This window comes from Aethalodelphis obliquidens, unplaced genomic scaffold (assembly GCF_003676395.1).
Source record: "Aethalodelphis obliquidens isolate GAN/ISIS:26980383/991018 unplaced genomic scaffold, ASM367639v1 scaffold44, whole genome shotgun sequence".
Classification (NCBI taxonomy): domain Eukaryota; kingdom Metazoa; phylum Chordata; class Mammalia; order Artiodactyla; family Delphinidae; genus Aethalodelphis; species Aethalodelphis obliquidens.
In genome coordinates this window covers 1,998,129-2,024,472 of record NW_020837988.1, presented here as the reverse complement: position 1 = coordinate 2,024,472, position 26,344 = coordinate 1,998,129, and the positions used below count along the sequence as shown (strand labels likewise).

Below are 26,344 nucleotides of genomic sequence, written 5' to 3'. Positions count from 1 at the left end.
CTGCCCTCCTGCTAGGGGGCTGCGGGGAGGCGCACAGCGGGCGCAGCGGCGCGGCCCAGGGAACGGAAGGCTCGGCAGCAAGGCCGCTGTGCGCCCTGGGAGGCGGCCCGGAGCCGCGCCTGCGCAGCGCAGGGGCGCCGGCGCGGGTGGGAAAAGCCCCCGACGGGACAGCAGCTCGCACCGGCTCTGCCCGCCCGCCTGGCTCCCTCCTGCCCCCTCCGCGATTCCACCGGCCACCTGGGGGCGCAACAGCTGGCGGCCCGGGTTCCGACTCCGGCCTCTGAGCAGCCCGCAGGCCTCCGAGCCCCGCGGGGTCTCACAGGGCGGGAGCCCGCGCCCACGCCTCCCCTCCTCCACAGGAAACATGGACCGGCACCACTACGAGACGTTCACCAAATTTGGGGACGACGGGTTCCTGATTCACCTCGACAACGCCAGGGGGTGAGCGTCCCCACGGCCCTTCTCCGGCGGCGGCACCGCTGTGCAGCGGCCCGGGGGCAGCAGGGCCCGAGTCAGGGCCTCCACGGCCGCGTCCCGCCCCCTCCGGGCCCTCCTGGCCCCGTTTCCTCTGCTCTTGATCTTTGCTGAGTACCGCCTGACTCTCCTCCAGCCTAAGAGCGCTAGGAAGCAGATCCACGTTTTCTGTAACTCGCCCCACGGTCCCCTCCCGGAGACCCAGCGCATCATCCTCGTGCTTGGCCTTGGCCCTGTGCGGCCGGTGCATAAATGAACGAACGGATGCTTGCTTTCGCCAGCTGTGGACAGAGGCTCTTGTGACCTGACGGAGAAGGGCTGGAGAGGCAGTGGCCGTGATCCCTGGCATTTTACCCCAAGCTGGGATTCAAAAACGGCAGAGGGGGAGGCAGGAGGAAGCACTGAGGCGGGAGGTGGTGCCTGTCCCCCCCACACCCCCGTGCTCCCGTGAAAGCCTGTCTCTCCTCCCTGCAGGTTTGGACGGCACTCCCACGACGAAGTCTCCATCCTCTCGCCACTCTCCCAGTGCTGCCGGTGAGCTTTCCGTTCAGGGACGGGTCACAACTGTGACACTTCGTCCTGCTTGCCACCAAGCTGTGCAGGTCATCAGTTTTCACTGGCCGAGGATGTGGGCGGGTAGAATGACAGGAACAACCTCATTCCTTGTGCTACAACCACAGAACTGTCCCACTTCTCACACCTTCATCTCTCAGCAGATGACTTAGGATCTAATCTTTTAAAACCTCTCGGTCGCCCGCTTTAATAACACACTCAGATCATCACTCACTTTTCGAAGAGCCCGACGGCCTCTGACAGGACTAACCAGACCTCTGCTGTGCCCCGCACTCACGTAAGCTCATAGGTATTACTGCCTGATCACCAGCTAAGCAAAATCCTGACTGAAGTCCCATAAACTCATGTCAGATTAAAGGAAGTCCTCAGGCCTCTGCCTGGCCAGCATTTCTCCAGAGAATCTCTGCCCTGCCTCTACACCTCTCTGGTGTTTCAGCCGAGCTGGTCAAGATCGTCCACCTGCTCAGCTGCAGTGTCCGGAGCTAATTAGAAATACGTGGCCCACGCATAGCAAAACGGTGTCTATTTCCAGCTGGAAAACTCAGAGCAGAGCCTGAACTTTCTTTCTCCACTTCTTGGGGTAGCTTACGTGTGCCTCCCTCCCACCCCACTTCCTCTCCTCCTGAGTAGGAAAGGCAGGAGTTGTGTATGACAATGCGTGGACACCTAAGCTGCTTACACATCTGAGTCCAGGTCACATTCCCACATAAAAAGAAATCAAAATACTAAAGGCAAGGTTGGCCCTACCCCGTTTCCATCCCTGATTTTAGAATCTGACACAGAGAAATCAGAATTACAAAGTCGAGCAGAAACAACTTGGAGCCCGGCGGTACCCGCAGCCTCTGAGACGGCAAACATCTCCATCATTTCACCTGCTGGAAACTTCTCTCGTTAGCTTTCAATTTCCTTGAGAAGTCGTTATTACACAGCACTTCTGTTCGGACTCCCCGAGGAGCAGCAGATGCTTGGCGGGACGACTGGGCCAAGGACCGCCAAGTCCTATAGCTGTCACCCTTCGTCCATTCCCTTCTTACCGGGTTTGCATTAAGTGTGCCTGAGAAGACACTGGGGGCGAAGGCTCTCCAGACGTCAGCCCCCACCACTGTCGGCGGGGAAGGAAGTAAGTTCGAGAAGTTTCTTTCTTTACGTTTACTTACTTGGTCCCCTGACTTTGTCCTTCCAGAATAAAAAGGAAAACACTCTCGCACCTGCAGCTGCTGGCCCAAGCCGACTACAGACTCAGCGACGTAATGAGGGAGTCGCTGCTGGAAGACCAGCTCACGCCTGTGCTCACAGAGCCGCACCTCCTCGCCCTGGATCGCAGGCTCCAGACTGTCCTGAGGACCGTGCGGGGCTGCATTGAGGCCCACGGAGAGCACAGCGTCGTGGCCAACGGCCCCACGGGACAGTCGGCCCCAGACTCCGGCCCCAGCTAGGGGCTGGACGAGTCCGACCTCGGGAACTACGCCTGGAGCCCGCGGTGGACTCTGGAGTGTGGACCACAGTGTCCTCGCGGGCCCCAGGCCAGGCTGGGGCCTGGGTCAGGAGCTCACGAAGCAGGCAGGGCACTGGGATGATTCCAAAAGAGCAGAAGAAGTGGGACCCACTGCACTTTCCTCCTTGGAGCACTGCCCTGGCTCCCTATCTCCCCAGAAGCTCTGCTTCAAGGCCACAGACCACCTGCTGAGCCCACTGGGAAATCTGGACACGGGACCAGCCTGGAAGCCTGGCTCCCAGGAGAGAGCATTAACTGTAACAAATAAAATTACGGGACATCAGATGGACACCCCCAGATCTTTATTACATCTACAAGGATAAGTCCCGATCCAGATTAATAAACATCTGGCATCTCACAAGCAGACCCCCCCAAAAAAACCTAAATATGGTAACTCCAACTGGTTCAAAGTAGTCTGCACACTTTCTATTCATATTCTAAACACTGTGGCCCAGTCTGAACACAATAATCCCTACTGACTGGTCCTAAAGTAATTTCTCAGAAGTGTTATTACAAGAGGTGAAAATAACATAGGGATTTGCTCAGAGTATCAGCAAAGGGCTATTTCAATCCGAAGAGTAAATGTCAATTGAAATAACATCAAGGCTGTCAAAGCTGGCATCCAGTAACAATAGAAGGCAAAGCGAGGGTGGCCCTGAGGGGGGACAGCGGAAGAACGGGTCCAGCAGGTCCATGAGCCTGGACTAAGCAGCACAGCCAGGACCGACCCGAGCCCACCGGTGAGTCCTCCTCCCCTAAGATTCAGGCATTGTCCCCACGGCCCCGTCCCCAAGCGCAGCGGGCTGTCTGGAGAAGCCTGGCACTCTGGATGCCACTCCCCTCTGCTCACTCAGAAAGCACTAAGTCAAGTTTACCTTCCAAGCCTCCCTCAAAAGTGGGCATCTCAGGGGTTTCCTGTCTCTTCAGCCTCCTCCCTGCTGACCTGCTTGTGTCTGAAGAGGAGGCTGTTTCTTATTCAACAATCCATGAAAACACACAGGATAGGCGTGTATTCACATTAATCACTCAGCAAGTAAAAACGGCTGATTTCATCAGCCCAGCTTTTCTGGTACAGGCCAGAGGCGCAAATACCAGTACGAGTAGGGTGGGAAGAAGCTGTCGCTAAAGTGGGTATGAGGTCAGGACGCCTCTAGACGTCATCCAAGACGTCTGCCGTGTGCCCAGAGACAGGGGCGCTTCCGGCCCAGCCCGGCTGCCCCCATCACTGGTACGCTGCCCCGAACCTACGTCCCCGTGATAGTGATACCACTTCCATTCACGGAGCTCGTTCTCCACGTGCCAAAGTCAAACGCAGGCTTCCAATCCTCCCCGACAGACAGGATCCCTGACCCCCAGGGTACCTCCAAGAAAACTAAGGCTCAGGAAGGTTAGCTAAAATCATGCAACTTAATGATTCAAAACTATCCCAAAGCGTTCTTTCCACTGTAATGCAAAACTCAACAGCATCTCACCCAATTCATGCAGTTGTATTTGTTGGCTTTAAAACAAAAACCAGTCTTCAGTAGAGGAACCTCAATCCCAGAGCCTCGTGTTACTGAGGCGTCTCTACTGCTGCTCAAGGCCTCCCACTTCACAGATGGTTTCTTCTACTTCAAGCCTACGTTTCCTCTTGGAGGGGGAGCCAGGTAATCACACGCAGCGGAGCGAGAGGAGAATATTCAGGCGAAGGTGTTCAGAGACTATAGCACAAAATGGTCTGAACTCGCAAACTGCAGAGGCTCAGGAAGGCAGGCCCAGCTGCACCTCGACCCGGCCTCTTCCGTGACAACGGACTAGTTTTCAGATGGCCTATAATAAAAATGCTGGCGTACTTTACAGACTGAGAGTAAGAGAACTGAGTTTGACCACAGTATGTCGCGTACCTAGATGTTTTATTATTCACCCATCCATTATTTTTTCACTAATACCAAAATTAAGCCACTACCATTTGTCAAAAATACCAGAAAACAAAAGACCCCAGTCTTAGATCTATCAAGTTCTTCCAACACGCTCACTTTGGACCACTGTTCAATTTTCCATGACATAAAAACTCTCCTGTCTCTATGTTAAGAACTTTTCATGTTTTCCTGTCAGTACTACTAACAGCAAACTAAAACATGAAAGGGAACCGACAGCCCACGAGCTGGTGGAGAAAGGGGTCTGGAGGAACTCACTTAGCCTCCCCCAAAGTCAGGAGGACAATCTGAGTCTGAAGACGGTAAAAAGGGTAGTTGATTCTCTTATCTGTGGTAGTTTTATGGTTGATGAGTCACCAAGGACACGGAATCAGCGGAGACAGCCGCCTTCCCCTAGAAGCGATACGGGGCTGTAGGTTCCTGTGCCGCCTTCTCCTAGGAGCGATACAGGGCTGTAGGTTCCTGTGCCGCCTTCCCCTAGGAGCGATACAGGGCTGTAGTTCCTGTGAGAGCCTCTGGTGACACTCCTGTCAGCCTACCAATACACGATCTTGATTCCTGCGTTACGGTGTGATGAAGACACCTCAGTTAGTATCCACTGTTGCTTCACGAACACTGAGCTCGGCCAATGGCGCTGCCTCTCACGCCTGAGAGAAGCTGGCTAACATGTACCCCTCTAGAGACCCACCACAGCCTTCTCACCCTCGGGACCCCCAGCCAGGACACGAGCACTCCTCTGGGGGCCACTTTAAATAGAGAAATCACCAACAGGAAGTACAAAAATGCAAAAAAGTGGCACTAAATAGACCAAAACAAGGGCATCTGATTTCAGCTGAAACTAGAAGGCAGAGTGTGCCTGGTCTGACCTGTGCCAGGCACTCGCGTGTCGGGAGACGCGGGCCCCTCTCCACTCAAGTCTGGGAATGACTGTGACAGTGCCGGGAATACTGATTTGGGGGTTACAAATGAATTTCAGCAAGTACGCAAATTTGCAAAGTTCGCAAATACAGCATCCGTGAACAACGAGGACCGACTGTAACTGACTTTGAGGCTAACAAAGATGATGAAAAGCCCTCCATCTAGTGGTGACTTAGAAAACCACAAAGCTACTTAAGCTACACTGGCAGAGAGCTTTCGCAAAACGAAAAAATTCTGCTCATTAGTGGTTTGGGTTTTCAGGCAGCATCAGGATGCAGTCACAGCTCTGGACTTCTGTCAGTCCACAAATTTTAACTTTATACGCACACAGTCACACTGACTGCTGTGTGAGACTCCTTAGGGTAAGAAGGGAGAGATTTACCATTCTCCCTTTTATGTTCTCTCCACAGTCTTTCCTGATGGCTATTATGATGGTGATCAACACACTGCTTCTCCATGTTGTTTTAGTAGTTTTAGCCCATCTAGAAGTACACTGCCAGGGCCTAACAAAAATACAAAAAGGTCCGGACGGGAGAGGCCACAACAGTGAGAGGCCTGCGTACCGCAAAAAAAAAAAAAAAAAAAAAATACAAAAAGGGTTCAGCTGTTCATCTGTGGTTGGAGAGAAAGCAATATTAAGAAAACTAACATCATACTACTTCAATTTTACACTGTCAATATTTAAGCCATTAAAATACAAAAAGGGATTTCATATAAGCCAGTGTTTTCGAGGGAAAATTAAACTACAACCAGTACAGTCAACCCAGGAAAATGTTCTTCAATTATATTCTGTTGTGACTCAAAAGGTTCCAACTCCAGCAGGTTGAGGGAGGGGATTACTGAATCTGGACAAAGTGCATGTGTTACAAAGTAGCACAACTTAAGCAATGTTCTGGGCAATACAACATTATCTCCAACTTCACTGGATGCAAATGAATTAATTCCAATATGCTAATGAATTCAATTTAATCGTCCCCACCTCAGAAATGAGAAATGTTAGAAATGACTTTATATGTATGCGAAATACAGAAGCATACCTAAATATATGAATGCACATATTAAATTTAAACCAAAGAGTATGCTGACCTAGAAATGACATCCCCCATTAAGTGTGGGAAAGTTCCAAAGCCAGAGAACCAGTCTACCCTCAATAAAAAGGAAATCTTTGACCTCTGATTTATTGTTTTCCTTCCATTGCTCAGTACAGATCTGCTACATCTCAATTACTCTTAAAGAAAGGTTTTTAGATTCATTCTTTGACAAACTGAATTGGAAAACACTGAAAACAAACACACTATTGTTTCAAAACACCGATCCCCTAATTCACTTTCGATTTTCATTCATGCCCACCGGATTAGCAGCTTCGGGGGGTGGGGGCGGGGAGAGGAAGAAGAGGAGCAAAGGAGAAAGGGAAGAAAAACTGATTCGTTAGAGAATTAAATTATTTAATCTTTTTTATTACTTGACCTACCATTAAGACAATCTACAACAAAAAGAAGAGGGTATATTAGCACACACAGTATAATCAGACTAGTGACCAGGAAACAATACAAAATGGTCCTTTGGCCATCTACGCTTTCTAGAGCAGTGGAGCTCATAAATCCACTTACCAAGCCCAGAAATAATGACTTCTAAAGCCCTGAATATCCACTGAGACAAATGATGCCAATCGTGATTTCTCACATGGACTGCACAAAGATAAGGCTTTAAATGTGATCATTTTTAAATTCAGACTTAAATTTTCTTAGATTAAAAATTACAAAAGGGAGTAAACAGCAAAGCCGAATGATTTAAGAACAGAACCCATTTAGAAATCACTGTTATGAATCTGAACATACACAGGAGCATGACTATATACATATATGAAACTCTGCAAACTTACGGCGTTCTAAATAATTTAGTTAAGTACAGTTTTGGCATTTAAACAAAGATCAAATCAAGCTTTAAGCTAATAAGAACATAATTTTTATTTTTAATCTTTTAAATATAAAAAGCTAAACACAAAATACAGACCAGAAAATCCTCATTTAGTAAAGATTATTTTGAAAAATAAAAAATTTGAAATAAGGTGGCTTTCTATCCCACACTAGAATGTAAATAAAATCTCTTTCCCAGATTTATACTCCAAACTTAGTAACAACCCAAAAGCTGTTCAAATCTATGAAAAAAATGTACCATGACCAATTTAAATTACCTGGGAAAGGGGAAGGAGAGGGGATTAAAAATCAGAGCCAGATGCACACAGATGGAAAAAATGCTTGCAGTCACCCCCAGTATAACCCTATATACTACATAAATCACAATGCAAATAAAAGTGCCTACATTATGGAACTGTGAAATTTTGTTTCAAAAAATAACAATAATAAAAACAAACAGTTGGGTATCATTGGTGCACATGGAATAATGTAACAACACATAACCTTGATAAGGCTGGAAAATACTGAAATAAAGTTAAGACTCAAAACACTCGTTTACACAAAAAAGTTTGCCAGAGAAATAAGGTGGTAGATAGGAAACCAGAACTTTTCAGTAGGATGGTCTTTTAGACCAATTTGAAACACAAACACATCCTACCCCACCCCGCAACCCACCATAAATTCTAGTTGATGTAAACAGGGGAGGAAGGGTTAAAGCAAAGTAAAACACTTCTTCCCAATCTCCTGCCCCAGTGAACTGAGTGGGGCAGAGCTCCCGACACTGAACTTTGTCCACCTGCCACTTCTCCCTTTAGCAATCCCACCTCCATTTTTCGGTTACAACATTTAGTCTGTCTTTTCCCAGTAAATCCAATCTCCTGGAATCAGTGCTTAAAGAGCATAAGAGATTATTATCCTGGACTCAACTGAAGGATATACATTAACCAAAAAGTCTAAGTTAGCAACCTAGAGTGCAGACCTCAAATTCTTATTCTCAATTCAGCATGTGATGATCAACATTTGGCACCAGCTGGATAAATGAAGGTGTGATCAGAGTCTGTGAGCTGAGGCAGATGCAGTTAAATCATTACCCAATGTTTGCAGCTTATGATTTGGTGTGAACCTTAAAAGGCAGGTAGGTATAGACAGCCACTCCTCAACATATTTTAGAACTGGAGAGGAAACATTAAGAACAAGATATAAACAAAACCAGGCAAAGTCGCTTGACAAATAAAAATTCTTGTTAAAAAGAAAAAAAAAAAGAACTGAACAGATCATTTCCACCTGATAATTAGCAAAAATGGGCATTTTTTCACCCTTAAACTAGTTTAAATACAGGCAGATGTCTTTCTACTATACTAAGATTTTTCTATATCTGTTTTTCCTAATCCTCAGAGCTTAATGAGAGATCGTTTATTCTATAAAGAAATATAGCATATATGGCCACAGTCTAGAATCTGCTTATGGTAACAGGAAACTTCTGTCACTTGAAAGGCAATCTTGCACGGTTACATCATGACTCTATGGTAACTCATATGGCGCAGGGTCTGCCCTCACCAGAAAGCATGGCACGCGCGGCCCAGGGTGAACACTAACACTGCACAGAGAAGCAGGAACAGCCAAGTCTCCACAGAACTCTTTCTATTTATTTAACTGTGTATGAGCACTCAGTTAATGCTCCAAAATAAAAATGGTGCAATAAGAGCAACTTTTAACAGAAACCGACAAGAAGCTGCGATGCCACTGGCCACGTGGCGCTGCAAAGAGGGGCCAGAGAGCAGTCTGCATGGGGAAGCCTGGACAGGGAGAGGCGGAAGGGAGGCACGGGAAGCAGGTTTCAGACGGACAGGGACACAAAACTGTTGTACTGCTGGATGTTCCGTTTGAGGATGTCCGAGCACGGGCCAAGAACACGTTCAAACCTCGGGCGGTCCAGCTTGACGCACTTCAGCGGGCCACGGGCAGCCACGGTGGCAGCGCGAGGACGATTCATCAGCAGCGCGATTTCGCCTGCAGGAGGGGAAAGGGCTGAGAGTAGGCTAGCTCCCTCAGAAACGTCTTCTGAGGGGCGCCCTCCGGGGAAAAGAAAACCCGTATTTTTCCTCCTAGTAACTCAGTACAGGCCACACTACATCTGCACCTCAGGAAAAAACCAACTGACAGATATGAGACAATCAATAACTTAATTATTAACTGAGTCAAGGTCAAAATCTCACACTACTTCTCTGAGAGCCGAAAACTAAAATAAAAAATAAAATTCAGGGCTTCCCCGGTGGCGCAGTGGTTGACAGTCCGCCTGCCGATGCAGGGGACACGGGTTCGTGCCCCGGTCCGGGAAGATCCCACATGCCGCGGAGCGGCTGGGCCCGTGAGCCATGGCCGCTGAGCCTGCGCGTCCGGAGCCTGTGCTCCGCAGCAGGAGAGGCCACAACGGTGAGAGGCCCGCCCGCATACTGCAAAAATAAATAAATAAATAAATAAAATAAATAAAATTCAGGAGAAGAAAAGGCAAGATTATGAAAGATTGTGATAGCTCACTGAGAAGTGACTTACAGAAACTGTGTTTATTGTGAGGAAATCCACATACCAAAATAATCAGAAGGCCCCAATCTTCCCACTTCAACAAATTCTTCATTTTCTGAACGACGCTGTAGCACAGCAGCTGAACCCTATAACAAAATCACCAAAAAGCAAAACACATTAATACTTTCAAATCCTGGGTGGCATTTTAAATATCCTATGCAATTTTAGCTACTCTGCAAAAAAAAAAAAAAAAAAAAGGACTCAGCAGTTATTTCAAATCCTGTGTTCATGTGATAAAAGGTAACTGAAGAGTCACTACAGGCTTGACGCTTATTTACCCCCGCAGTTCCTGCTAGGAGGTACTTCTCATCACGCTGAGGTACTTCGAGGGTTCAGACTCAGGATAGCAAACTGCAGAAGGAGGGCCAAATCCAAGCTCACTGCTTTTATAAATAAAATTTTATTGGAACAATACACCAACTCATTTAGATACTGTCCATGGCTGCTTTCCCACTATGACAAGAGTTGAGTCTGCAACAGAAACACTATGGCTCATAAATGCCTAAATTACTTACTGTCTGGCCCTTTACAGAAAGACTTCCTCGACCCCTGGCTTAAACAACAGCGATTAGCATCTACTGAGCCACATTCAGCGAATCTGCTCTGTGGATCTCCTTGGCTGGCAAGAGTATCTGCTAGACATTTCCATGGATTGTGACGATATAAAACATGGTAACATTTAGAATTTAAATACCTGCCTTTGATCCTGTTTGCCAAATTAGCCCAAATGCGTGATTTTAACAAGCACGGTGCAGTACACCACAGCCTGTGTGCTAAATGGCTGCGTCCTGTCTGGCTTCTGTGAGGAGAATTAACTCGAGCAGGTCAGAATCCGGCTACTACTTCATGCAAAGCCCTCATTCAAAATGTGGTGGCCTGGCCGAAAACCAAACGACGACATTTCAAAGGGAACGATAATTTTTAAATAAAACTGTTTATCTTAAGAACGGTAGCTGTAAATGAGAACTGGTGTCCCCCTATTCCCCGCCCAGTGCTGCCCAGTCTTTACCTCTAAAATAATGAAGAACTCATCTCCCGGCTCCCCCTGCACCACAATCTTCTGCCCGTCTTCAAACTGCACTGGTTCCAACGCATCAGCTACCGTGAGACGCTCCCACTTGTCCAGAGATTCTAAAAGGCAGGAATCAAAAGAATTTCTCTGCATTATTTGGTATTGCTAAAAAATCTCAAAACAAAAGGTATAAAGAAGTCAACCAAAATACTCTAGTAGTGGCTCTAATCCAACATGGCACCTGTCTTCAACTACCTCTCGTCTCACCAAGATCCTCCTGTTACTTACAGATGACCCTAGAGCTTTCTTTCAGTAGCCAAGTGGCCAGGTTAACCTATACCAACTGCGTCCGATGGTACAGGGATAAGAAAAATGTAACGGTTAAGTATTCCTAAAGAATGCCATCAATGCAAATCGAACCTACAATTACAGGATCCAAAAGTAATAGTTCCAGAGATTCAGAGAAATAATGTATCAATTTAAATCCTCAGTAGAATTTATTTACAAAACCAACAAGAGTAACTAGAAAATAACTTTTGTTCCCAAAGGCCAAACTAACACCCAAGACACTAAACAAACGTAACCATTTCAGAGAAAGGACAAATAAGGGCAAAAAAGTCAATTCACTGTAACAAAGCAATGACTCAAGACTATATTACCTTATAAATCGCCATTTCCCCTCCCAATGAAGAACAGCTTGTAATAATGTCTCTAAGTCCACATAACAAAATATGTAGAAATGCCTCCAATTACCCTACTTTACTCTAAATTTCCCCACACTTCTAGCATTTTTTCAGAGAAAGCAAGCTAATGACACCTATTCTTTCTACAGAGGAAATGCATTCTTGGAAATACTCACTTTCCTGAACCAATAAACTCACTGACAGAGAAACAAGTCCCAGGGGGAACAACTGTGAAAGTCCACACTCAGGAGAACACTTCCAGTCTTTCTGTCTCTCCAGGAGGAATAAGTAACACTTATTTCTAATTTAGAGGTCTGTCATATACTAGCAAATTAAACGCACTTTAAAATTACTTCTAAGTTAGTCACACTTCAACTCTGCATTCCATATGGTTTTTGTTAACCATTAAAAAAAGAAAAAGAGTTGATAACTGGAGTAATCTTTATGAAATACAATCAGTTTCCTTAAGCATGACTAACACTTCAATACAACAATTCTCCGTGCAATCTTCCAAAACTTACCTAAAATAGACACTTTACTAAGAAACTCCTCATACATCTTGCGCTTTCTCAGTGTGCTTCCCTATAAATGAAAAAAGAAAGTGTAATTCACATCACGCTGTGGAGTAAGAAACACTGTTTCAAGTAAATGAACAACAACAGAGAAGTCAAAGCTTGCTACTGCTGCCTGATACATGACTGGTTTCTTCCTGTTGAAGATGGTAAGCCCTCTGTTCAGTTCAATCAAAAGCTCTTAGTAACTTGCTCCTAAAAGAAACACCAGGTATATGCCCAAAGAATTCACAAATTAGCGAAGTGTCAAAAAGCAAACAATCAGTTCTCAAAACGAAACAAAACAAAGAAACAAAAACCCAAGTCATATATGTGACTACAGTTGACTATATTTCCAGCCCAGGGTCCTTCTCCACAGCCCGGATCCTCCACAGAAGGAAGGAAACACAACTGCTCCCACAGAAACAACTTCCCACCCTGACAAAAAAAAGTGCCGCAACCCCAAACTAAACCAAAATGTCTTATCTGCAAGGTTTGCTAAATACATCTCGGGGACAGAAAGGGGAAACACACAGTTCCTCTATAATAAACATCCCTTACACAGTAAACTGCCTTGGCAACTTATATACTTATAAATATATATGTATAATATGTATTTATATTATTTAATATTTATTATATAATATGTATCTATTACATAAGTATATATATAATAGATATACATTATCTCCATCCCCAGTACAGAAAATTTTCTAAGTATGTAAATATTTATTATATAATATGTATCTATTACATATACATATACAAGTATATACACAATAGATATACATATCTCCATCCCCCAGTACAGAAAATTTTCTAAGTACATCCAACCGCGTACTGTCAAACAGCCAGACATGTAATACACAAATTTAAGAAAGCCATTTAAGATGACTAATGCCATTTACTGGGACTTAAACACCCAAGCTACTCCATAAATTTGTCAGAAAGTTCTCATAGAGTCTAATTACATCAGCAGAACATTCCAATGGTTTTATTACTTCGTTTATTCCTTTACAGTGAGAGGGGACATGAAACCTGCATCACTGCTAACCTCCTTTCCATTTAGAGAAGCTGATGGCTTCTGAGTGGCCTTCAATAACGTCATGCACTCGGAAGCGGCACCTCTCAGGCCAACTGTAATGTGTAAAGATCAGCTAAGGGAAGATGCACTGACTGACAAATGGAGAGATTCCCAAACATAAGCTGACCGCTGCGTATACACCACATTTGTTTCCCATGTTATTTCTGGCCAAAGTTTTGTTCTAAAAGATCACTGTCTCAAACGGTATAATGAATAATGCTAAGTTGGGCTTAATACAAGCATTCCATCATTAAAAGTAAAAAACATTCTCATTTTAACGTGGTGACACTATGTAAACATTAGCCACACAGCCGGGACTGCGAGCCGCGCTCCAAAACGCACGGATCTTACCATGAGGATTCTTCTATAGCTGTCTCGGTCGATACCCCACAACTTCACATTTGTCTTTGCCTTGACAGTGGCTGCTCTAGGTGTTCCATAAATCAGAGCAAGCTCCCCAAAGCTCCCTCCTTCCCCAACACTGGTTGCCCACTCATTGTTGACATAGACCTACAATACAAAAGCATTGTTTTTTTCTACATAGACAAATACGTAAGTATTAAAAACCTGCAAACCTTTTTAAGAGGTCAGAATCCTGAACTTTGTTTTAAAAAATAAAATGTGTTACATTTTCGGTACACAACGGAGCAAAACAGCTGACTTCTGACAATGAGTTAAGTAAGTTCAGAGTGTCTGTAATTTACCTAGTTTAATTATCTGGTAAGAAAAAGTCCTCTGTAAGGATGCCCAGGGCAAAAAAAGTGAACTAAGCATTAATATTAACCACATGTATTTACAGAGCACTGTGCCAGGCACGGCGCTAGGCAAGCATTTTACCTGCAGGAGGTACCGAGTTTTCTAATAATCTTATGGGAGCAACAAGACTTCCAGAACCAAGAAAGCTGTACCCAGTCTCCCAGCTCACGACCGGTCTAGACTCTCCCTGACACCTGTCTTATTCCACAGCACACACACACGCCTTAACCACTAATCTAGCAAAAGTTCTGCACTGTAGGTCTAGCTGAAGAAATTACCTTTAGAAAGTATCTGTGTCAGTAAAATATTTGGCAAAAGGAATCGAACATACAAGGATGTAATAGCCCTTCAGAAACTCTTAGAAGCAATAAATATCAACAAGTTGACTTTTAAGATTATCAACATATTTTTGCAATTATTAAATCTTACATCCATCTCTCCTTGATCAATCACATAGAAGTTATCCCCTTCATCACCTGAAAGCGAGGAGAGTAAAAAAAAGTTAGAAGCATATTAATTAAAGAAGCACAAATCAAACCAAATTAATGTAAAATAATGAACTTATGTCAGAGAGGTGCTGTGAGAGAAGAGTATATTACAAATGAACAGAAACTTTCAAGAAAAAAGTCCAGCAATTTATTTTAGAAGTCGTAAAACTGAGTTTTTAGTCATCTCGTGGCAAAGAATGCCTCTGGAAAAAAAAAAAGCCACTTGTGTGTACAAAGACATTAAACGCTACATCATCTATAACAACAAAACAAGAAACAACTCAAATAGTAAGCAACAAATATCAGATTGTCACTAAACAAGAAAATATATGGATTATGAAGACCCATGAAAATATCGAGAGTAAATAAGAAAGGAAAAAAGAGAGGACACCAAAAGATGAGATCCATGTTACTATATGTGGTCAAAAAAGGTAAGAACCAGTAGAAGGCACAGAACCTTACAAAGAGACGGGCTAGATGATGAAGAATAGAAGTGTTGTGCTTATTTTCTACTTTATTTTACTTTGTAAGTGGTTAATAAGCAATATAAAGGGTATGTGAAATATGTGTGGCTCTGGAATTCCATACAAAGTAAAAATGCATGAATTCCCTTTAACAGTTACCATAAACAAAACTATATCAGATGTTAGGGAAATATTAGTCCCTTAGGCAAAGTGTGCCTTTTAGCTCAGAAGATTTTAATTAAAAGAAATAAGAAAACCCAGTAGTATAACAGAAGGAAAATCGTGGGCTTAAAGAGGAAAACAACTTCAATAATAACAGTGCGTGCCATAAAGCAGCCACCCTTACCCTGCTGAATAACAGTCTCTCCAGCAATAAAGGACACCGGAAACATGGCATCAAAAATATCACTGCAAGGGAGAGAAGGCCTCGCGTTACATTTCATGTGCTGCTTCTGTGGATTTCAAACATTAACCTTAGAATTAAAGCTCCCAGATTTTCAGCCTGGATTGTTATCAGGTGAACAATTACTAAGAGCCTTAAAACTTGCAACAGTGATGAGACTAGTTTGGGACACCAACTGCACTGGAAAAATAGTATAACAAAGTACCTGCACCTACCTTCTCTCATTATCATCAAGATGTGAAAACAGTACATTCTTTTCAATGGCTTTGGCTAAAGCAGCCATTGTCTTATAATCTTTTGGTATAACCTAAGAAAGAACAGAAAGTCAAAATGACGATTCCATAAACCAAGACCACTTCATGCTTGCAACCTAAATTACAATGAAATGTCAAGCTACATTACGGTATTTAAACAAGGCTGCTTTGAGTTAAATATTTTCAACATAACACTCTCACGCTGTCTTTGATCCACAAAGTTCTCAACAAATATTAACTCAATAATCCCCTTTGCCTACATCTAGGCCTGTGTTTAAAGGCTAGTATTTGGTTCCTAGTCAACAACTAAAGGAACAAACCAAAATCACCTTGCCCAAGGTGATTAGTGAGGCAAAACTAAGCATTTTCTGACAACTGGTCATTTTCTAAACTGTGATCAGGTACTGTTAGTCTCACAACCTCTTGCAAGCTCAATTCCCTTCCCCCTTCAGGCTAACAGCTTAACTCGAAATGGCAGACTGGCTCTAAGAGCCAACTGAGACAAATGACGCTGGTAGGGTAAAAGGCTGAAAGCCACAACATGAATTACAGGATGTCAAGAAACTGACACCATGATTCAAGAGAAAAAGGAGTACTGCCTGCTCTTCTACTGCAAAACAACATGCAAAAGAAAACCCCCAAAACTCACTTATGCACTGTTTCATAATTACTGTTAGTTATTTCCTCTGATGGTATGCTGTTACAGAAACCTGTTCCTCAAGTACCCAGGAACTGTACAGGATGGAGTACGATCCATCCTGTTTGTGTTTTACTACTCAAAACAGTGCACGCATTCATCAGAGAAGACTGGATGGCTACCACGTGGGTCCCAGTGCTCAGATATGAACACTACCTTCCTCACGTAGGATGCAGCATCTTCCTCCGTGTAGACCTCGGCACTGATGGCGCCTCGTCGCCTCCGGCCCTTTACCGCTGGGTTGGGTGGAGGAGGAGAGATTTCATCCTCCCTCGAGTCTGCACGAGCGCTCGCTTTCTGCAGAGTCTGGATCTGTTTTGCCTCCTCCTGAAAAAGATTATAAGTTTATAAAATGAGACCCTTCAGCATGGCATTCTTCAGCTGGTATTCTCATACTCCAATGACGGTCCTTCTCAGTCACTTCAAATCTCTCCCTCTATTACCAAGCTGAAAGTTAAGGGGCAAAGGTCAATTACAAATGGGGGGAAAAAATGGAGTCAAGCTTGAAAAGAAATACTCTGGAAAGACTTCACTGTTTCTCAGAGGGTAACAGATGCTGTATTTATTAATGAACAAAAGCCACTGGTACAGGGCACGTAACATGCAAATAAAAAATTATATACTCATTACGATAATATACCGACAATAATTTGTAATGCACTCAACAGTAATGAACTGCAAAACAAAAGGCTGGAAAATTAGTGTGAGATCCCTGCCCCGCCCAAGAATGCCGTCTAGGAATAATCACTCAGGCACAGCAAAGTGACAGAAGAATGCCTAGATCACTGTGCTACTCCATTCATTCAATATGTATTCTCTGGATCTGCCACGCCAAGTCTACACTAGGCAAGGGGAACATAAAAACCAGTCGGAGGGCTTCCCTGGTGGTGCAGTGGTTAAGAATCCGCCTGCCAATGCAGGAAACACAGGTTCAAGCCCTGGTCCGGGAAGATCCCACATACCGCGGAGCAACTAAGCCCGCGCGCCACAACTACTGAGCCTGTGCCCTAGAGCCTTCGAGCCACAGCCACTGAAGCCCGCGTGCCTAGAGCCCGTGCTCCGCGACAACAGAAGCCACTGCAATGAGAAGCCCACGCACAGCAACGAAGACCCAACGCTGCCATAAATAAATAAATTTATTTAAAAAAAAAAAAAAAAAAACACCAATAGGAGAGAGTCCTGAGCCTGTGGAGCTCATATTGTAGCTGGAGTCTCAGGTATAAACAAATAATGAAATGTGATGGCAACCTAGAATTTAACTAAGATCGGATGTAACAATACTTCTCCTAACAGAGCTGGAAGCATTCTTCATGATCAGGGTTGACACTTGAAGTTAAAACAAAAAAAAGTTTACCCGCTTTTAAAAACTTATTAAACCAATCCGTTTAAAACTGATATCAACTACTTAACGTTCTTATTTTTCAGATCTAGGGCCTTAAAAAGAAATTCCTCGCAGGTCTTCAGTAAAGAATGAGTTACGCCCTGACGTAAAATCAGAATGAAAAAAGCCAAGAATGGTGAGCTATTTACATTCTCATTCATCTGACTCACCCTCCATTATTTTTCTAAGCCGTCTTTCAAATTCTAAATGAATTCAGCATTTACTATTTCTGAAAATTTTTTGATAAAAAAGAAACTAAGGAGCTGCCTACTTTTTCTCCTGCATGGTACTCAGCTCTGCATTTGGCATCAAGACAAACAAAAGAACATATAAATGCAGCAAGGAAAGTCTAGAACGATAACAATCAAGGCATTAATAGTGTTTATCTCTATTATAGACTCATGTTTGATTTTTATTTTTTGGAGGGAGGAATTGGCTTTATTTTTCTCATTTCTCTAGATTTTCTAATTTTCAATTAAAAACACAGTTAAGAAAAGCCTATAACAAAAACAACTTTAATTACAAATTAAATGTAATTAATTTGTTACAAATGCACTTACCTGTTGACCAAATAATCCAGTAAGTCTACTGCCAGGAAATCTATTCTAAAATATGCGTGTGTGTGAAGTGACAGATATACAAGGTTATTTATTATATCATTGCTTTTAATAGTAAAACACTGGAAACCACCAAAATGGTCGTCAACATGGAGATTAAATAAACTAGTACATCCATACAATGGGATACCATGCACATGCTGGATGTGAATTTGTAAGTGCCCATACATTATCCCTGGAACACAGTGTCTTCCTGCACTCTAGGAAGACAACGAAGTGGGGAAAAGACTTTTTATTGTCATATCCTTTTGTACCTGCAGAATTTTGAACCATGTGCAAATATACAACCATTTTTTAAAAAAATACATTTTTAAAGAAAACCCACTTCATTGTCATTCCGGTAATTCCAGTAAACAGGTGAGGTTTTCCCATTCCATATTAACAGAGGACTTTAAAACTCAAGTCTCCCCCAAAGTCTAAAGTTCAAGAGTATAAATGAAAACACAAATTCTACCCCAAAATCTGTCACTGATATTTCACAAAAATTTCATGGAAAGTTTCACAAGTAATATCTCATTTGGAACTGTCTTCTATCTAACTGAATTTTTAAGACAATTTTGAAGTACCAAAAGCATTTTGATTTTAACACTGTTCCATGGGTTTTCATCTTCAATAGCAATAAGCTAGAACCTAATCCTGGTGACTCAGAGCCATTACTGAGATCATCGATTTCTATTATACAGTTTTACGTCCTTTTTCTTGCTGTTGTCATTCATCCTTCGGTCAGTCTCCTCCCTCCTCAGTTCTCTCACTTATTAAAACAAAAACAGACAAAAGAACCCCTCCTGGTCCACTTACTGTCAACACATCCTAGAGTATTAAGCTCCAGTGCTGTGCCCACCGCTTACTTAATATGCTTTCAACAATCACTATTTGTCCCCTCCCTGCCCCTGCAATTCCATGCTTCCCTGTAGGTGAAGTAAACGTCCCCGTCCCACGGACCTGGGGCTGGGTAAGTGGCTTGTTTTGCCACAGCATGTCCTCTTGTAAGATCTGACTCTGGCCCCTGCAGCATCCGATCCCTCTCGGCCTTGGGAGCAGCTCCTTCCACTCAACCCCAGAACAAGACACATGGAGCCAAGAAGAGAAGATGGGCTGAGCCCACAAGAGCTGCACATTACCAAGAAATGAGGACTTCTGTAGTAAACGAATGAAATTTGGGGGTCGTATGGTACAACATAAAGCTACTACCCTGTGTGACCACAGGAAGTTACCTGATTTCTCTTAGTTTTACCTGCTACCTCTGTAAAATGGTGATAATCAGCAACCTCACACATCTGAAATAATGAGCATGTATGTACGTATGTAAAGGGCTCACACGGTACCTGGCACACAGAAGACACTCCATGGTCGGAGCTATTAAAATTCCTCTGATCTATCAGACAGGGCGGTTCTAATAAATATATGCAGAAAAGAGGATTCAAATTACAGGTAACAGTCTGAAATAAAACGCAGAAGCTTTCAATGGAGTTTTTTGGTGCATTTCTTATCGAGCAGTTGAGGGTACCAGAAACATGACCCCTGGTTAACACAGGGAAAGAGATGACAAGAGCGTGACCATATTTTCACACATATAACCTAACACCTAATGCACAGAACAATGACCTGTTGAAAAGTTGAAAACCTAGTTACTTGAAAGTTCAGATATTTACATTCAACCCTGGCTAAAGGAATGTATACAAGTGAACAAAGATCCTTGAATTATAAGAAAAAGCGTTAAGCTGTGACTTTTATTAAAAGGCAAAGAAGCCAACACACATTAAATTAAAAAATCCCACGTGCAAAGAAACTACTTTAATCATCATTTCTTGTTTTCCCCTTGCTCAGTGCTTAAACAGGGCTATGAGAGTACAGGCTCTGAAATGAGCACCACACACGCAACACTCCCTATAAAAAGACACACCCTTCACGTCTCACCAACCTCATCCCCTCATCAGATGGCTTCTATTGATGTCCAAAGAGAAGAAGAGGGATCACCTTACAGTGACCAATTTCAGAATCAGGTCTCCAGAAACACACTTCACTTCAAAACAGGGAAGGCCCACAGCAGCCTGGCGCTACAGTATTTCACTATCAGGAAACTGCTTAAATAAGAGAAAACCAGACTTTCTACCACAATTCCAAGACAGCAAGGCTACATTCATCGGGACTGGTTAGTTTTTTGTTGTTGTTGTTTTTGCGGTACGCGGGCCTCTCACTGCTGTGGCCTCTCCCGCTGCGGAGCACAGGCTCCGGACGCGCAGGCTCAGCGGCCATGGCTCACGGGCCCAGCCGCTCCGCAGCATGTGGGATCTTCCCAGACCGGGGCACGAACCCGCGTCCCGTGCATCGGCAGGCGGACTCTCAACCACTGCGCCACCAGGGAAGCCCCTGTTGTTGTTTTTGATTAGTCTAATCACGGTACTAGACACCAATTTCAACAAACAGCTTTTCAAGAAAACAGTAGAAAATTCCTGATCACTGAGCCACCCAAACATTTTTTAAACACTAGTAAAACAGCCTCTTTTACTAGTAAATTATGCTGGTTAAGAAACTGTCCAAACCAGTGGGATATATTACAAATATTTCTGCAATACAATTAGATAATTAACAATCATATACCTAAGAAAATGCCTCCCAACTGGTTCACAATTATGAACCACATCAAAACTTCAATATGCTTAAGAAAACCTGTAAATTTATCTCGCTGAATTTCAGAAGCAAATCAAATAAACTACTCAAAACAATCCAAACTTTCTCATTCATCATTTTTTGAGGGAAGTGAACTGAAGCATCGACCTTGATGAAAAATGATCATTTTGCTTAGAAAAGCACACACCACATGCTTAGGTCCCACTGACACAGAATGAGGATGAACAACGACGACTAAAAACTGCACTAATTTTTTTTCAAGAGGAAACAAGTCGTGACCAGAGCTGTAAAGTAAAATTTTGACAACTATCAATCTTGATCTCTCTGTTCTAGAGTCGATTCACCTGAGACATATTCTACAGTAAAACACACTTCACTAATTCAGAGTTTCTGAAATATCAGTCACAAGCTAGACTCAACTGTTTCATTACAGTGATTTCAAAAGGTGGGATAAAACTTATAAGTTCACTTGCTTTGCTGAAGAAAAAAGCATTAAATGCTTTCAAGTACTGTAGAAGTTCTCACTTCAGTGGTACAGCAGTACCACTGCTGTACTACTCTTTAAAAAATTTTTATTGGAGTATAGCTGATTTACAATGGTGTGTTAGTTTCTGCTGTACAGTGCTGTACTACTTCTGATCAACTGCACCTAGTCAGTTATTTCATTTAGTCAGTTTTGTGTACTCATTAAAATAGTTACAAGGAACTATATGTTTGGAAGATGAAAACCTGTTAGCCAAGTAAACTTAGCATACAGATTGGTTTTGATAAATTCTACTGATTACAAAGTTAAAAATTACTTCAAGTGCGTTAACTACATTTCTTTTCTGAAGTTCTATTTTAGATGATGATGATGATCATAGATTATGATTTGGTCAGAATTCCTTTTCTTCCAAAAGGTACAAATCAGCAACACTCTACAGCATCCCCTTTAACAACCGTCAGGGTCATCTCATGCTCTGCCCCATTTATTTTTACCTTCTCCAACCTCTCGAAGTATTCCCTGAGGAATGCCATGGGCCTCTCGGGCCGCGCGGTGCACAGCTGCACGATGGAGTCCTTGAGCAGGGCCTGGATGTTGTGCTTCTGCACGTAGAGCTCGCATTCCCGGAGGCTGCGCTCCTCCTCGCTGGCGGTGCTGCCAGACGCCATGGCTCACTATGGGGAAAACACACAGATGCCTGTGAAAACTGTTTACAAAGAGCAAATGTCAATTTGGCCTTCGACCTAACAAATTCACTAGGCAACTGATTCACAAGGATTTCTTTCTACGTAGATTTTTTTTTAAACAGGGAGGTGAGGGCTAGGGAGTCAAGTATGTACAGAAATAGCATTCTCTCAAAGTAGTGTTTCACTGAGGTCCTGCTGCACAGGATCTAGGCTCTGCAGGCAGCCACAGTGAGAAGAACCTCAGCTCTCCGTTGGAAGTATGAGCCACTTATCCCCGGCAGAGGCGGGGTGCGGAGGAGTCAGGCCCTCAAGGGAATTTCATTCAGTTCTCCTCCTACAAAAGAAATCATGATGCCGTGCAAAGTGTGTACATGGTAAACGGGACAGAGAATTATAAGGGCACACAAGTCAGCTCTAAGTGAAAGCAAGAAAGCACAAGAAAGAACATCTGACATTCCCTATTCGTAACCCAGATCCCAGGGGAGTGTCCTAATCTCACCCAGCAAACCACTGGAGCAAAGGCTCTGGTTAGCCAACTACTAGCACAATCAACATTTTTTAAAACACAAAAGAAACGCCAGATGAGTTATAAAAGCAACTTTTAATCCTAGACTCTTTTTACCAGATTCCAGCTCTAGATGATAACACACTTACCCACTAGTAAGAGGGCAAATCCTTAATAGAAAAAAAACCCCCACATAAACAAAGAAACACCTTACTAAGTAAATGATAAAAGATTTGGACAGGAAAAAAAAACATTTTATTCATCTGGACAGGAAAATGTTAAAACATTAAGTTTTAAACTCACATGAAGACTCAATAGATAAAACTGCATTTAGTGAATTTTAGAAGGTTCAAACTACCTCGATGTGAAGTAAAATAAACAAATAGAACAATGGGCAGCTAACCTTACCCTGGAATTAAAAGCTTACTCATTTAACAAAAGAGCCATAAACTGTTTTCCTTTCAACTCCTAATTATTAAGTAATTAAGATTAGAAGATAAAAGTGAGGTCTCCTCCACTTTGCAACTGAATTCAATACTAGTTGGTCTTTTCCAAATATAATGCACACAAAACCACTGAGATGACATTGTAAATTTCAAAGGAGAAAGAATCAGCAGAGTAAAGAGCTACCGTGCTGTTAGGCATCTCGTTTTGACAACTTTCATGGTAAGGGTCAATAAGGAGTAAACTAATTAACAGACCATGAGAAAGTCTGTAGCTCCCTGACAAGCACGTAAACTAAGAGGCCACAGAAAAAGACTCATGCTGCTACTTCAGAAATAAACACTCTAATACAAACACAAAAAACAAAACAAAACAAACACACAAAAAACACGGTACTTTCGGACAGATTTACAACAGCCCCTTTTCCAGTTCAGACAGCCACATGAACTGAGAATCCACTTCAGTAGGATTTTCTGCATTTGAAAAAATACTGTACTGAAAGCCACCGAGAACAATGATCAATCAGATCTTTTTATGCTTCAAAACATTCAGATCCATCTCAGGAATATCAATACATGTATTCAACGGATCAGAGAAATCATTCGAAGATCTGGTCTGTGGTAGAAACGAGAGAACTGGGGCTAAGCGTGAGACTGGTTTGTTGTTTGCAACAATGCATTTAAAACACCAAAAGGAGGACACTGGAAATAAGGTAGCATATTAACATAAATGCCCCAGGACTGGCGCAGTCAGGTCACCGTGTGAACCCCGGAATATCCGTATTTCACGGTCTTATTTTTTTAATCGAATACACCTAGATTAAGTCCGTCCTCGTACTTGGTTGTAAGAGTCTAACAATTTAGCTCCCCCCCGCCCCCAATTATTTAACTGCTGCAAAACGTACACTGCATTGCTTCTCCTCCTAAGAAAACACTGAGATTCTTTCTTTCATAAAGTCGGTTGTGACACAATTCCGTTTCAAAGGGATCACATGCGAGGCGCTATGCCAGACACCTTGAGAAACTCGCTGATTCAGGCCGCAGACCCTCAGACCAGCCAGGAGCCCTTCCTGGGGGTCATCCTCGGAACACCGAGAAGACCCATCTCTCGGGCATCCCTCCGGCGGTGACGCCGTTCGGCGTCGCACCTACACTGATCTGCCGGGGGAGGGGGGGCGGGTCACAGGTACCGCGCACGTTTCGGGGGCAAGGACACGGAAGTGCCCTTCACTCCACTTAGGCCACAGTCACGGCCACGAGAGGAAGGGAGGCCCATCCTGCATCCCGCTCGGGTCGGAAGGCCAAGGGGAGACCTGGGGGGGCGGGGACCGGGAAAGGGGGGCAGGGGAGAGGGGACAGAAAGCCACGGATCGGCCGGGCGACGACCACCGCGGGGGCGGGGCGACAATCCCGGGAAGGAAGGGGAAGCGCCCGCGGAAAAGGCCGGAGGGAGGAAAACGAGGACTGCCGGGTCCCCGGGGCAGCCGGAAAGGCAGGGGGTCGATGGCGGATTCCGGAGACATCTCGCCACCGTCCTTCAGGAGACGCGGGAGGGCGAGCGGGGAGGCCGCAGGGGCGGGGCGGCCGGAGCGGACCCCGGGGGTCTGGGGGGCGCAGACCCGGGCTAGGGAGCTAGGCCCGCGGGGGGCCCTCTGGAGGCGCCGGGCCGGGAGGCGCAGGGGGTGCGGCCGTCCCCCGCAGGTCGCTCCCCGCGACGCCATCTTGGATCGGCCCGGCGCCTCCAAACGGGCGGCTGGCGGCAAAGCTGGGCGCGCGGGGGCCCCCGCCGAGGCCTCTCACCTGCGGGCGGGCGGCGGCGGCGGGTTCGGACTGCGGTCGAGGCGGCGGCCGGCGGAGCTACCTCAGTGCTCCCCTCCCAGCCCGAATCCACTCGGCTACAGCTGCTGCTCGGCGGCTCCACCGGAAACGGCCGCGTCGCAGCCAATCAGTGCCCGGCTGCTGACGTCAATGCGCCTCGCTCTGGCCAGAGCCGTCGCCTTGGCAACCTTAAAGGGGCAGCGGCCCCGGGTCCTCCGCCGCCGCTCGTTGAAGGACCCTCGCCCCTCCTCCGCCTGGAATGGTCCCCCTTCTACCCTTCTTTCCGTCCTGCCTTGTCCCTCGTCCGCAGCTCTCCTCGCGCTTGCCTCTGGTCTTCTCCTCACTCTCTCTAGCCCGAGGCTTCCCTCCTCTGTTCACCTGCCGCCCCTTACCTGTTCCAGTCTGGACGCCACAGGTCCTCTTTTTTCTCTCTGCTGCTCTTCTCTCGCTCTCCGCGCGGCTTTGGGCAGCTCCCCTCTCTCCTCCTCGCCTCTCTTCTCCCCACCCTCACTCCCACCTCCCTCGCCGCCTCCGCCTTTTCTCCCTGCCTTCAACCCCCGCCCCCAACCCAGGCCGACCCACGTGGGGCGTCTCGGATGACAGGTGGGCGACTCCGCCCCGTAGCCCGGGCCGGAGGGGGACGCGGGGCCGGGGAGGGGGAATTCCTGCCGCTTCCAAGCCCCGGAGGAGGAGGCGGATCCGCTGCAGCTGCGCCAGGGGCCGAGCGCGGGCGGATCCCGGGATGCGCACGCCCGCCGCGTATCCTGTGCTCGGCCCGCGCCGCGGCCTCCGGGCTCCGGGCCGCCATCCGGTCCAGGAAATCCGAGCCCTGCCAAGTGTCTGTTTGGCCAACCAGGCCGCTCTCCCCTCCATGGGTGCTGTCGCCAGTGGAGGCCACACAGTCCCTATGGGCACAAAATGCTGGAAAGGACTTTGTCAGGGTCCAAGAGAGGCCTGAGTCCTTCTAGCTCCTGGAATGCCCCCATCCTCGCCCCGACTCCTCATAATGAGAAGTACAAAACGTGCCGGTGGGCACAAACCGTCTGTGACCACACGAGAAATCTCAGCCGCCTGTAAAAACTGCCCTCATCGGGGATGATGGAGGGGAGGGCGGGGGAGCGACTTCTATACTGCTTCAGCCATTTTTTTTTCCCATGCAAGTATCCGCCCGTGGAAGAGGAAAGGGGATGACAGGCAGGGGACGCTTTCGGACATATGAAGTCGCTAAAAGAATAAAGAAGGTCCTTGGAACACACGTATCTTTGTGTCTGGCTGGTACCTGTTGTACCCTTGGGGTATATAGCTCTAGGGCTGTATGTGTAATATACACAATGGATTTAACACATAATGCAAAAAATATATAAATACCTCTAATAATTTTTATACTGATTCCAGGCCGAAACCGTAATATTTTGGATATATTCGGTTAAGTATTATTAAGATTAATTTCGCTTTTGTTTTTTACCTTTTTAATATAGCTATTAGAAAATTTTTAATTTCCTCTATGACTCG

The 26,344-nt window shown here is 45.1% G+C and overlaps 2 protein-coding genes across 3 annotated transcripts in view; one reads left to right on the top strand and one right to left on the bottom strand.

Moving 5' to 3' along the window:
* The window catches only part of FAM20A (FAM20A golgi associated secretory pathway pseudokinase), a 47,494-nt gene extending 40,942 nt beyond the window's left edge, over nucleotides 1–6,552 (top strand). Inside the window, exons 9-12 of the mRNA XM_027080506.1 lie at nucleotides 360–441; nucleotides 949–1,008; nucleotides 2,231–3,282; nucleotides 5,787–6,552. Of these exons, the coding sequence (XP_026936307.1) occupies nucleotides 360–441; nucleotides 949–1,008; nucleotides 2,231–2,483 (395 nt within the window). The 3' untranslated portion in view covers nucleotides 2,484–3,282; nucleotides 5,787–6,552. The remainder of the gene's footprint in view (nucleotides 1–359; nucleotides 442–948; nucleotides 1,009–2,230; nucleotides 3,283–5,786) is intronic.
* Nucleotides 6,553–6,812: 260 nt separating this feature from the next.
* Nucleotides 6,813–25,359, bottom strand: PRKAR1A (protein kinase cAMP-dependent type I regulatory subunit alpha). 2 transcript variants are annotated; one of them, XM_027080508.1, is made up of 11 exons: nucleotides 25,225–25,359; nucleotides 21,875–22,054; nucleotides 16,424–16,594; nucleotides 15,532–15,623; nucleotides 15,260–15,321; nucleotides 14,391–14,437; nucleotides 13,557–13,715; nucleotides 12,092–12,152; nucleotides 10,885–11,006; nucleotides 9,880–9,961; nucleotides 6,813–9,302 (listed from the first exon to the last, which is right to left on the bottom strand). In XM_027080508.1, the coding sequence occupies exons 2-11, from the start codon at nucleotides 22,046–22,048 to the stop codon at nucleotides 9,130–9,132; spliced, it is 1,143 nt and encodes a 380-aa protein (XP_026936309.1). In that variant the 5' UTR covers nucleotides 22,049–22,054; nucleotides 25,225–25,359; the 3' UTR covers nucleotides 6,813–9,129. The 2 variants fall into 2 exon arrangements, with proteins under 2 accessions (XP_026936309.1, XP_026936308.1); XM_027080507.1 differs by lacking the exon at nucleotides 25,225–25,359 and adding an exon at nucleotides 24,815–25,203.
* Nucleotides 25,360–26,344: the final 985 nt, after the last annotated feature.